Here is a 12958-nt window from a genome sequence, read left to right on the forward strand (position 1 = left end):
ACAAGGGACTTACCTGGATGCCAGGGTGTGCCAATTGTGGAAACAAAGGTACAGGTTAGGGAAAGAACACTGGTGCTGGGGCCTGGTTAGCAGGCCTCAGCACACTTTCAAATCATAACTTGGCATCAGCAAAGGCAAAAAGTCTGGGGGTAACCATGCCAAGGAGGCATTTCCTTACAGAAAGTCAGACCCCCACCGGGGTAAGTGGAATCTGTAGAGGGGAGCTGGAGGAACTAGGAATCTCAAAAGGTAAGTACCAGAGTGCCCACAGCAGCCAAGAGAGAGAAGAGGTGGTTTTTCCCAAACCCACAGAGAAACTTTGTAAAAGGACTGTACAAGACCCAAGCAAGACTGGAAGAAACAGAAGATGGATCCAGACAGAAGAGGACCTGCAAATGAAGGGGACCATGTCCAGTTCCAGTTGCAGCGTCCGATTGGGGCAGTAGCCACTACCCACCCTTCTGGAGTTGCAGGACTAGGTCGACAGTGAAAACCAGGAGTCGGCTATGCAGCACAGGAGCAGAAGAAGAGTTCCAGAAGTGATGCAGTTGATGTCCCATGTTGGAAAAGTTGCAGTCCGTCAGTGATGTGGAAAAACCACCAACAAACCTTGGCAAAGGCAAGAGTCAGAGGTGAAGAGTTGCAGAGCTGCTGGGGACCAGGAAGGTCCGAGGGGACTCAACCCAAGGAGGGGAGTCCCAGGCGACACTCAGCAGCGAGGAGAGCCTGAAGTTGAGGATGCAGCCCTCACAGGCAACTCACAAGCAGCAGACATAGGAGTCACAGTGAGACCCACTCAGCAAACCTGGAAATGAGTTCCACATCACTGGAGCAGCAAGCAGGAAATTTTGCGTTGCATTGGAGAGTGCTGGAGGCCGGGGCTACACAGAGCCTGAAGATCCCATGGAAGGAGAGCCAGCAAGACTTGGTAGCTCCAAGAGTGACAGTGCACAGGGGTACTGTCCTGCAAGGACAGGTAAGGACTCACCACCTCCAAAGTTGGACAGCTGGCAGAGGGGAACAAGGAGACCACTCAAGACCACCACCTGTGTTGCAGGATCCATGCAGAGTTGCAAGACAGGGAACCCACGCAGCCGGTCGTCGTTGCAGTTGGTGCCTGAGGATGCAGGGGAGTGACTCCTTCACTCCAAGGGAGATTTCTTCTTCGTTCTTGGTGTAGACTGAAGACATACTGCCCTAAGAGGATGCACAGGCGGGGAAATGTTTCAGTTGCTGGAAGGAGCCATAGAAACAATGTTGCAGAGTGAAGTTGTCACTGGAGCTGCAGATTGTAGGTTCCTGTGAAGTTCAGTTGCGGTTCCAGTGCCCAGAAGTTGAACTAAACATTGTAGAGGACTCCTGCAAGAATCCTGCATGTCGAATCTGAAGACCCAGCCAAGAGAGAGACCCTAAATAACCCTAAAAGGGTGAATGGTCACCTAGCATGGTGACCACCTATCAGGAGGGGGATGTGACGTCACCTGCCTGACCTGGCCACTCAGATGCTCCCAGAGGCCTCTGCCCACCTTGGATTCAAGATGGCAGAATCAACTGGCCACCTGGAGGAGCTCTTGGCACCACCCCTGGGGTGGTGATGGACAGTGGAGTAGCAACTCCCTTTTCCATTGTCCCGTTTCATGCCAGAGCAGGGACTGGGGGCCCCTGGACTGGTGCAAACTGGTTTATGCAAGGAGGGCACCAAATGTGCCCTTCAAAGCATACCAGTGGCTTGGGGAGGCTACCCCTCCCAAGCAATGTAACACCTATTTCCAAAGGGGGAGGGTATTGCCTCCCTCTCCCAAAGGAAATCCTTTGTTCTGCTTTCCTGAGCTTGAGCTGCTCAAGCAGCAGGAGGGCAGAAACCTGTCCACAGGATGGCAGCAGTGGTGGCTGCCCGGTAAAATCCTGCAAACTGGCATGAGCAATACTGGAGGGTCCTCTAAGGAGCCACCAGAGTGCATTGAATCATACAACCAATACTGGCAAGAGTATTGGGGTATGATTCCGACATGTTTGATACCAAACATGCCTAGGTTCTAGATTACCATTATGTAGCTGGACATAGGTAGTAACCTATGTCCAGTGCACAAGTAAAATGGCTTCTCCGCACTCAGGAAGTCCAGGGAGCTGGAGTTTGTAGGGTGACCTCTGCTCATGCAGAGGTGCCCTCACACAGAGGTACTTGCACCCTGCCCTCTGGGCTAGGAGGGCCTGCCATAGGGGTGACTTACAGTGACCTGGTGCAATGACCTGTAGTGAAAGGGTGCATGCACCTTTTCACGCAAACTGCAACGGCAGGCCTTCAGACACATTTTGCATGGGCTCCCATGGGTGGCATAATACATGCTGCAGCCCATGGGGACCCCTGGTGCCCCAATGCCCTGGGTACCATATACTAGGGGCTTACATGGAGGCACCAGTATGCCAATCATGGGTGTACATAGTCAGGGGCAACCAAATTTAAAGGGAGAGAGCACAGTCACTGGGGTCCTGGGTAGCAGGATCTCAGTGAACACAGTTACAAACACACAGATTGCAGCCAAAAAGTGGGGGTAACCATGCCAAAAAGAGGGTACTTTGCTACTGTCGAACCTACCAAGTACTGTGAAAGAGGTATATGTCCACTTTCCTTAAATGCTTGCGACATGCCCGAGGTATCAGAAAGGCCACTCGAATTATGCAATTCTGTGGCCATGACGATTTATGCTAAATTATGGATTTGCCGCGTTTGCCACATAGCACTTCATCTGCTGCATAATCTGCAGATTGTAACAAAGAAATTGTTTCTGGATCAAACTGATTAAAATTTACTACAAATGCAGCAACACGCGTTATCACGCTGTAGAAGGCTCTTCACAATGCATGACTGGCCACCTTTCAGTTGCTTATTGAAGCGGTTGGGTATTAAAATGGCGCTAATTAGATGATTCCTTAACTGTGTTGACATGAATAAAAATAACGAAGTGATACTATTAAAAAAAAGTGCTATGCATAATTTGCCTTTTCTTGCTGTATAGTCAGTCCGGTTGCATAATTTGGTCCACCCCTGCTGCATAATCTGTGTGCTGATGTCAAAAGAGAAACTTTATGTAATGGAGACCTCGGATGTTGATTAAACTAAGTGAATTATAGTTTACTTTATTTGCAGGAGGGAATTCGGAACCTACCAAGTAAAGGCCACGTGCGCATTGACTTTGCAGGGTTTTTAAAATGTTTAATTTAGCTTAGACACATTTTTGGAAAAAAATCTTATAAACAGCTGGGATCTTTTCAAAGTGCGTTCCTGTGCAACTTGTAGACTTCTCACTGGGTTTCTATACCTACCACCATTCATTTTTCTATGATTTTGATATAGGAATGTGGTATCGATTTCACTGGGACAGTTGATCTTCTCATACACCACATGCCCATGAGCAGTACATACAAAGACTCCGTATTGCTTTTGAATACTAAACAGTGTGCCAAAAGCAACCACTGCACATGTAGCCATTAAATAAATCGAAGATGTTATGGCCGGTGGCACTCTAAAAAGAAATTGAGCAAAGACACTGGGAATGGGGTATACAAAAGTGGGGTCCCATCATGTTGGTTAAATTAGGGGCACCACAGAACTAGCAGGTATCATTGATACGACCTGACGTTTTGACAGCCAAAGGTTTTCTAGGGCCTCTTTCCACATCTCCCATGGCAGAAGATGTGTTCATATCCAGCTGTTCCTAAAGCGCAAGAGACTGATACTCCTTAGTACCACAATCTAGTATGTGCACAAAGTCTACACCATCCTGGATACAACCAGCATACACACTCCTCACACATACACCTTCAACATTTTCACATCCAGATTAAGTGTGTTGAATCTGAACCATTCGGTGAAAAGGGATTCAATATCTATCTAAGAACTCCTACAACACTCACCTCCTTGTGGGAAAAACTGAGAATATATTAACTTAAATGTTTCTTCATCCACCAGCCCGCTGGGACACTCCTGAAAAACAGAAATCAAAGTGCATGGTTTAGACTATGACCTTCGCCCTTCAACATTCACCATGGTGTTTGAGTGACTGTCATCATAATTAGAGAACCCCTGTCCCACACTAGAAGGATCTGTCCCCTTCCAGAGAGAACCTCACTTCACATCATTAGTAGGCACAGCACCACCTCTTCAGCCCAGGGAACAATTTGTCCAGACCAACTGGTGTCATCTTCATACTATGCCTCCGCAGAGACCCCATTTCCATACTGGTGGAGTACAATACCTTCACCACATCTCAAAAGCGCTGAGTATCCCGCTGACAATGTGTGCATTTTCAGTCCCTGAACATCCTGTTTCCTATACAATCATTTCTGTCCTTAAGTACCCCCTGTTCCAGAGGAGTTAGGGGAGTTACCCATCCTCTGCCAGAGCACCCACTAACCACACTATATCACATTTACCAAGGACGCCCATTTCCCACACTGGTAAATGCCACCTGTAGGAAAGTACCATCTTGCCTGGCATGTTACCCCCATTTTTTACCTGTATGTATGTTGTTTTTGCCTGTGTCACTGGGATTCTGCTAGCCAGGACCCCAGTGTTCATAAGGTGTGCCCTGTATGTGTTCCCTGTGTGGTGCCTAACTGTATCACTGAGGCTCTGCTAACCAGAACCTCAGTATTTATGCTCTCTCTGCTTTTAAAATTGTCACTGCAGGCTAGTGACTAATTTTACCAATTCTCATTGGCACACTGGAACACCCTTATAATTCCCTTGTATATGCTACCTAGGTACCCAGGGTATTGGGGTTCCACGAGGTCCCTATGGGCTGCAGCATTTCTTTTGCCACCCATAGGGAGCTCAGACAATTCTTACACAGGACTGCCACTGCAGCGTGAGTGAAATAACGTCCACGTTATTTCACAGCCATTTTACACTGCACTTAAGTAACCTATAAGTCACCTATATGTCTAACCCTCACTTAGTGAAGGTTAGGTGCAAAGTTACTTAGTGTGAGGGCACCCTGGCAATAGCCAAGGTGCCCCCACATTGTAGAGGGCAAATTCCCTGGACTTTGTAAGTGCGGGGACACCATTACACGCGTGAACTACATTTAGGTCAATACCTATATGTAGCGTCACAATGGTAACTCCGAACATGGCCATGTAACATGTCTAGGATCATGGAATTGTCATTCTGGTATTGGGGGGACAATTCCATGCATCCCTGGGGCTCCAGCATAGAGCCCGGGTACTGCCAAACTAACTCTCCGGGGTTTTCTCTGCAGCCACCGCTGCTGCCAACACTCAGACAGGTTTCTGCCCCACTGGGGCCTGGGCAGCCCAGTCCCAGGAAGGCAGAACAAAGGATTTCTTCTGAGAGAGGGTGTTACATCCTCTCCCTTTGGAAATAGGTGTTAAGGGCCTGAGAGGAGTAGCCTCACCAGGCCTCTGGAAGTGCTTTGAAGGGCACAGATGGTGCCCTCCTTGCATAAGCCAGTCTACACCGGTTCAGGGATCCCCCAGCCCTGCTCTGGTGCGAAACTGGACAAAGGAAAGGGGAGTGACCACTCCCCTGAACAGCACCTCCCCAGGGTAGGTACCCAGAGCTCCTCCAGTGTGTCCCAGACCTCTGCCATCGTGAATGCATAGGTATGAGGGCACAATGGAGACCTCTGAGTGGCCAGTGCCAGCAGGTGACGTCAGAGACCCCTCATGATAGGTGCTTACCTCTCTCTGTAGCCAATCCTCCTCTGAGGGCTATTTAGGGTCTCTCCTGTGGGTTTCTCATCAGATAACGAATACAAGAGCTCACCAGAGTTCCTGTGCACTTCTCTCTTCGACTTCTGCCAAGGATCGACCGCTGACTGCTCCAGGACGCCTGCAAAACCGCAACAAAGTAGCAAGAAGACTATCAGCAACATTGCAGAGCCTCATCCTGCCGGCTTTCTCAACTGTTTCCTGGTGGTGCCTGCTCTGAGGACTGTCTGCCTTCACCCTGCATTGGAAGCGAAGAAGAAATCTCCTGTGGGTCGACGGAATCTTCCCCCTCCTAACGCAGGCACCAAACCTCTGCATCACCGGCCCTCTGGGTCCCCTATCATCTTGACGAGTGTGGTCCCTTGAACACAGGAGCAGGATCCAAGTGTCCCTGACAGTCCAGTGGCCCTTCTGTCCAAATTTGGTGGAGGTAAGTCCTTGCCTCCCCACGCCAGACAGTAATCCTGTGTTCTGCGTGAACTGCAGCTGCTAGGGCTTGTGTGCACTTTTGCAAGACTTCCTTCGTGCACAGCACAGGCCAGGTCCCCAGCACTCGTCCTGCATTGCCGAACTCGCTGAGTTGGACGCCGACATTTGTGGGACCCTCTTTTGTTGTGCTGAGATGACTGCCGTGCTCAGATCTTCTGAACGCCTGTTCAGGTGCTTCTGCAGGTGCTGCCTGCTTCTGCGTAGGCTCTCTGTGTTGCTGAGTGCCCCCTCTGTCTCCTCCTCCAAAGGGCGACCTCCTGGTCCTTCCTGGGCCCTGGCAGCATCCAAAACCTTCAAACGTGACTCTTGCAGCTAGCAAGGCTTGTTTGCGGTCTTTCTGCGTAGAAACAACTCTTCATCCTCCAACACACCAAGGGACATCTTGTGACCAAAGGAGAAGTTCCTGGCACCTTCCATTGTTGCAGAATCTCCGGCTTCTTCCACCCAGAGGCAGCACTTTTGCACCTTCATCCGAGGTTTAGTGGGCTCCTGCACACTCTTGGACACTTGCGTGACTCTTGGCCTTGGTCCCCTTCCTTTGCAGGTCCTCCGGTCCAGGAATCCGTCTTCAGTGCTTTGCAGTCAGTTGTTGTCTTTGCAGAATCCCCTATCTCGACCTACTGGCTTTCTGGGGTAGTAGGGTAACTTTACTCCTACTTTTCAGGGTCTTGGGGTGGGGTATCTTGGACACCCTTAGTGTTTTCTTACACTCCCAGCGACCCTCTACACACTACACTAGGCCTGGGGTCCATTGGTGGCTCTCATTCAACTTTTGGAGTATATGGTTTGTGTTGCCCCTAGGCCTATTGTCTCCTATTGCATTCTATTGTGTTCTACAGTGTTTGCACTACTTTTCTGAGTGTTTTACTTACCTGATTTTGGTTTGTGTGTATATTTTGTGTATTTTACTTACCTCCTAAGGGAGTATATCCTCTGAGATACTTTTGGCATATTGTCACTAAAATAAAGTACCTTTATTTTAGTATCTCTGAGTACTGTGTTTCTTATGATATAGTGCTAAGTGATATAAGTGGTATAGTAGGAGCTTTGCATGTCTCCTAGTTCAGCCTAAGCTTCTCTGCTTTAGCTACCTCTATCAGCCTAAGCTGCTAGAACAATACTAATCTACTTAGAAGGGATAACTGGACCTGGCAAAAGGTGTAAGTACCACTAGGTACCCACTATAAGCCAGGCCAGCCTCCTACACCATCTTAACCTTATCAGCTTTATGCCAGCTTCCATTCCTAATTAGTAGCTCTTCACCCACAGACCATCTCTCTCTGACAAGGAAGAATTCCAACTCCATGGACTCAGGAAAACTGCTTTGCCTAAACATATGGGGACACATTCTGCCCTTCCCCCACCTTTACACCTAAGAAATCTGACCCGAGTGGCAGAAGCCATTTCAACCCCCTGCTTTCCAGAGTGCAATCTGTGCCCCATCAGTAGGGGCTTTCTTCACCCTGACATCTCCAGAGTAGCCCCTTCTCCTGTAGTGGCACAGCCATGCCCTATCCCCAGACCACAGCCACATATTGGTCCTTTACTATTCTTTCTTTCAGAGCTCCGTCCATGCCACACATTGCCGACATACAGAGTATAGATCCTCCTGAGCCTCACAAAATGTTGCCCTTGAAATCCAGTCCTTCACACCACAATGAATGTTTGGCCCCAATTCTCTCACCTATACATGAAAACCAATTATGAGACTGAAAGCTGATGACAGAATATGGTGTTGACGGTGGAGAATATGGAGTTGGTGATGGAAAAGGAGTAGGCGATTAGATGAAATGGTGGAACAGGGCTAGTCAACTGAGTTGGCAATGATGGCAATGGTGGAAGAGACAGCGACAATAGCAGGGAGGTCAGTAATGAGGAATGAAGGGTAACAATGGACAAGAGGAGTTTAGCAATAGGTGGTGGAGGAGGTAGTAAACATCAAAGAAAGGTCTGCAGTGGAATGAAGACAAATCTACAGGAAAGATAGTTGATTCAAGTTTTGCAGTGGAAGGAACATTATCAAAGAAGGAAAATAAGAATGAAAGAAGATAAATAAGCAACAGAGGCACCGAAGTTATCAATGGCTGGGGAAAATCTGAACGTAAAGTAATAAGATCAGCAGAGGATCGCATGTCCAGAGTCTGAGAAGAGTGTCAACAAAGATGTTAGGGAGGGCAGCAATTAAGCAAAGAAGCAAAAGGTGGTGAATGCTGAAGAAAGGGGTGGTTGGTATCAGAGGAAGAATATCAGCAAGGAAGGATACCTGCAGGACCCTTTCTTCTGGATTATTCAAATCACATTCCTACTTCTCTGGTTGTATGATCTATCAGTTCCTTTTGGCATTTGGCTTTCTGCACATAATACCTGCTGGCTTTGCCAAATATGGGAAATCTGATCGATCCTGGAAACTTTTAACATTAGAGAATGTAGGCCCAGAATTACAGGAACAAAAGCTGTGTTTGAGGATCCAACCTACATACACTCAGTCTTGCATGATTGATGTGCTAAACAAGATTGCTCCCAAGAAACCTACTTTCCATCTCACAGAAACACTCTTCTTCCAGATGGTTCACTAAAATACTCAAAGGAATAAAAATAAAAAGTGAGGATCATTGAGTGGGTTTGGCGTCGCAACGATAAAGCAAGCCATGCCATCACACATCAGAAACAATGTTTAGTGCATAACAACCCTATTAAGGCAAATTTCCTTTGTGCTAAATTGACTCAAGCACTATTTTGTTGATGTGGACTATGATCTCTTAAACTGCAACATCAACAGCAGCTATTCTTTTACCTGGTATTTTTTTTAAAAGCTAGTGGAATGTTGCCCTTAGTGGGAAATTACATCTGGATAATGTGTTTCCCCTGTGTTTTTACTTGTTTGGCCTCCTTAGATATGTCGTCTGATATACAGTACAACTGAATTACAAGGCTTCAGGCCCACTCAACCCTCTTCCCCAACAGAGAGGAAGTCTTGAAATTATTTATTAAACTGCAATTGCTGTTTGCTTAGTTTGCTGCATATAACAGGGTGCAACTTTCTTCCGAGAACTGACGTGCTCCTCTGGTCATGCTGCTAAAAGTGAACACATGCAACTGTTACTGGAACTTGTTTACCTCTGAGGATTGTTTTATGTATTAAGATGAGAGCTCATTCACAGCACACACGAAGACGTGCCCACTGTTCCACATTTTCTGATAGTCACATTTCCTACATTCTGTCATTCCACAAAACAGAACAGTGTCCTGACCACAAATGCATACATTTTAGCTTATTTCCGAAGAACAACTCAATCTTCACCTATAGCAGGTGTATGGTTTCACACAATGATCCAAGCCAAGCAAAGATGTTCAAGTTTTCGGATGCAATTATTAACCTGGTGGTCACATTCACCCATCTAGAGAATGTTTTGCATAAAGTGGAAATGTTCAAATCCCCCTTAAGTCACCACTGGTGGACCACTCCTGAAGAAAACATCTCTCTTTCCAAATACTTTTTACAATGTCTGCCCTAAACTTTAGTCTTGTATGATTTAAGCTAGCGACCTGGTTGGGTTTTTTTTGAGGTGGAGAGGGTCAGCATCCTTATGTTGGATTTTATAATAATCTGGATTCCTTTACGACAGTCTCCTGCAAAGTAAGGGCAGTGAAGGTCAAGGGCTTTTGGTGCCTGATGACCTTAGAAAGGAGGTGGATAGTGAGTGTCAAGGCTTGATCTTTTTGGAACGTTCATCTGTCTTTAACACTATCCCCCACCTATCACTGTTATGTGTGGCGGTCCATGGAATACAGGCACTTGACCTTTCTTGGTTTGAATCCTTTTCAAGTCCCCATATACAGTCAGTAGCTCTTTCCATGTCAAGATTTTGTTTTCAGTTGGTATAATGGGCTATCTTGCAGGGTTTCACCACCTCACTTTAACTGTTTATTATTCATAACCTTTGGCTCTTCTCCCCAATATAAAGTAAGTACATGAACAATATTCACCTGGCTCTTAGTTTGAAGTGCATGTCAGGCATTCCCCCTTGCAAATTTCCACACCCTTCTATTCACACTTTAATGGTGGAGTTTCACCATTGAAGGTAGTAAATCCTATCAGTGTGAAGGACCTTCTTATGCCTGCTTGATGTTCTGCCCTCATCTATGGGGCACATGCCGGAAACCTTCTCTTTAGTTCTGAGTTTTGAGTTTGTGGGTGATTATGGAGTGTCCTTCAGTCCACACAATTTGTCTGTGGTAATCTGATAGAGACTTCTAGTTGCAGATTCTTTACCTTTGAATTTCCCCCAGGCGTCAGAGTTGATCCAAAGATTTTTCCTGAGGAATACATCTGCGAGCTGTTAGGTGGCATCAATCAGCTCTGCGTCAGTCGTCAGCAAGGTACGCACTGGATAAGTTATAGCAGTTCCTATATAGAGCCCATCCCAATGCACTGATGTCAGTGCTTTCCTTTCCGCACCAGCTAGCGCTGATTTGAAGAGAGATACCCCTCCGTCATTTTGTGACATCCAATTTTTTACTTTTTGTCAATGATTTTTTGAGTTTTCAACTCCTAGTGCATCAAGGATGTCATCCAAGAAGACCAGGATCAAGCCCTGCAGTTCCTGTCATCGGCTGATGACAGTGACAGATCCGCACCATGTGTGTCTTTGGTACCTGGGGCGCGACCATGCTCCGAGTGTTGGGCCATGCATCCGAAGGCTTTGAGGGAGCAGTCCCTGGAGCTGATGGCAGCCCGATGCTCAACTCTGCGCAAATCAAGACTCAGTGGAGAGGAAGGTCCCAGGATCGATCACGGAGTCCTTCATTGTCGTCATCACACTCCAAGTCCTCGGGGCGCACAGGTAACTTGAGGCACAAGAAAAGATTTAAGAAGCCAAAGCATTCTTCAACATCTCCTCATCTGTTGGTTAAAGAGACAAGGGAGTGTTGACGTTCTAGGCCTCATTCTGCAGAGCCTGTGCCTGGACTGGCTCATGCCTCACAGAGTTTCCAAGAGACGGAGCGATCCCTGACCAACTCAAGGAGTTTTAGGAGGATGCCTCATTTGTGGGCAGTCTGACATCCCTGGAGCACCTTTGGGCCTCGCAGAGTTAGAAGGGGCTTTATGGGTCCAGTGTCGGCGGCTTCAGCCTTGGAGCACCCATTGATCCAGTAAGTAAACTTTTATCTTGTTCAAACTTCTTTATTTTCCACCTCAGATAATAGCTTTGAATGCACTTGTGTTCCCCAAATGTAATCAGTGGTGGCATCTGAGACTTTCACAGTTTGCCATTTCATGCTTTTCACCAGGTACTGAACTCTGCTGCAGGGATGCTCAAACTCAAGAAGTACAACTGCATCACATCTGGCGACTGCTTTTTTTTCTTTTATTTTTTTTGTTACACTTGTTTCCTGTTGAACAGTATGCTTTGTGCAGTGCCTACTATTTCAATAGTCTTCAGCTCCTCAAGGACAAATATACCTTGTACTGTCCTACCAAAACATTAATACTGTCCCAGCATTGTATTTATAGGTTCATCTGTACTGATCTTGGAAGAAGAACATTTAGACTTCAGACAATTTGAAATTTCACAAAAACCTGAAAAACTGGGCGTTTGGTTGGCTGCCAAAACAGACCCTTTAAAAAATGTTTAGTAGTCATCTCCATGTATTTGTTCCTGGTTCTTTAAATAGGCTAGTACTCTCCTTGTTCTCTTCTGTGGCCCACAAAAACTGATTATGTAACCTGATAGGAAGAGAGGCTGACAATGAAGTAAAATCGATGTGCAAGGGAGGGAAGGTGATCAACAATGAAGGGAGAGAGGTAAGCAACGGAGCGAGAGAGATCAGAAATGAAGCAAAAGAGGTTCTAGAATGGTAATATGGAGCAAATGGAACCAGTGAAGGGCATTAGGATAAGTGATGGGGAAACTATTATTGCTGTTTGAGGGCATAGGGTTACTAGCTGAAAAGCCAGGGTATTACTACAGATGGCTCAGATTTGGCAAGGAGGGTGCAATGCTGTGGAGACGAATATGTGATTGTCAGGAAGACCGGGTGGCGATGGGGAAAGAGTGCTTGGCATTGCAGGAATACAGAGGGTATGTTGAGGAAATGGATTGTTAAATCTAAGGTTTGGAGATAGTGATTGCGTGGCTGAAAGTGAAAGCTGAAGTGACAGGAGACCGAGGTGTCAGGAAATGAACGACAGAGGATTAGAGATGAAAGTAAAGGTTGGAAACAGGATAGCATTAGGTAGTGGAGAACAAAATGTTTGCAAATGGAGGATGGGGTGTTGAAGATGAGGAACACTTTGGTAGAGCTGGAGAAAGAGGGACTGAGCTGGTGAGAGAGAAAGTTGGAAGGGAGGTGGTAGGACCTGAGCCATACAGTGGTTGTATATCTGGGAGCCTTGATAAATGGTGTGAATGCCTGTTAGTGCACAAAAGATATATACGTTTTTGAAGCCTCTGTACAATGACTGCAGCTCCTTCTTCGTGAACTTCGTCTGAGCTTGAAGCTGGTCCAACCCCTCTGGCTGATGACGCACAGTTGACAGTTCAAGGTCACTCTCACTGCTGTCTGTAAAATATAAAAAGAAGAACTGGTTCCATCACACAAATCAGTGTAAGCAGTTCAGCTCATCATGGGGCAAATGGCAGGAAGTATCTGCAAAGACAGCTCTTGCAAGAGGTTTGAACTGCAGATGCGGCTATTGCGAAGCACAAATATTTTAGTAGGCAATGCTGCTAGA

At 46.7% G+C, this 12958-nt stretch overlaps 1 protein-coding gene across 2 annotated transcripts in view; it reads right to left on the reverse strand.

The window, feature by feature from the left end:
- Positions 1-12958, reverse strand: part of KCNIP3 (potassium voltage-gated channel interacting protein 3) — an 871673-nt gene that overhangs the window by 244631 nt on the left and 614084 nt on the right. For both annotated transcript variants that reach the window (XM_069214430.1, XM_069214429.1), the window contains exons 3-4: positions 12662-12786; positions 3916-3985 (exon numbers count right to left, since the gene is read on the reverse strand). In XM_069214430.1, coding sequence (XP_069070531.1) covers positions 3916-3985; positions 12662-12786 — 195 coding nt within the window. The remainder of the gene's footprint in view (positions 1-3915; positions 3986-12661; positions 12787-12958) is intronic.

Source organism: Pleurodeles waltl, chromosome 11, assembly GCF_031143425.1.
Source record: "Pleurodeles waltl isolate 20211129_DDA chromosome 11, aPleWal1.hap1.20221129, whole genome shotgun sequence".
Taxonomy (NCBI): Eukaryota; Metazoa; Chordata; class Amphibia; order Caudata; family Salamandridae; genus Pleurodeles; species Pleurodeles waltl.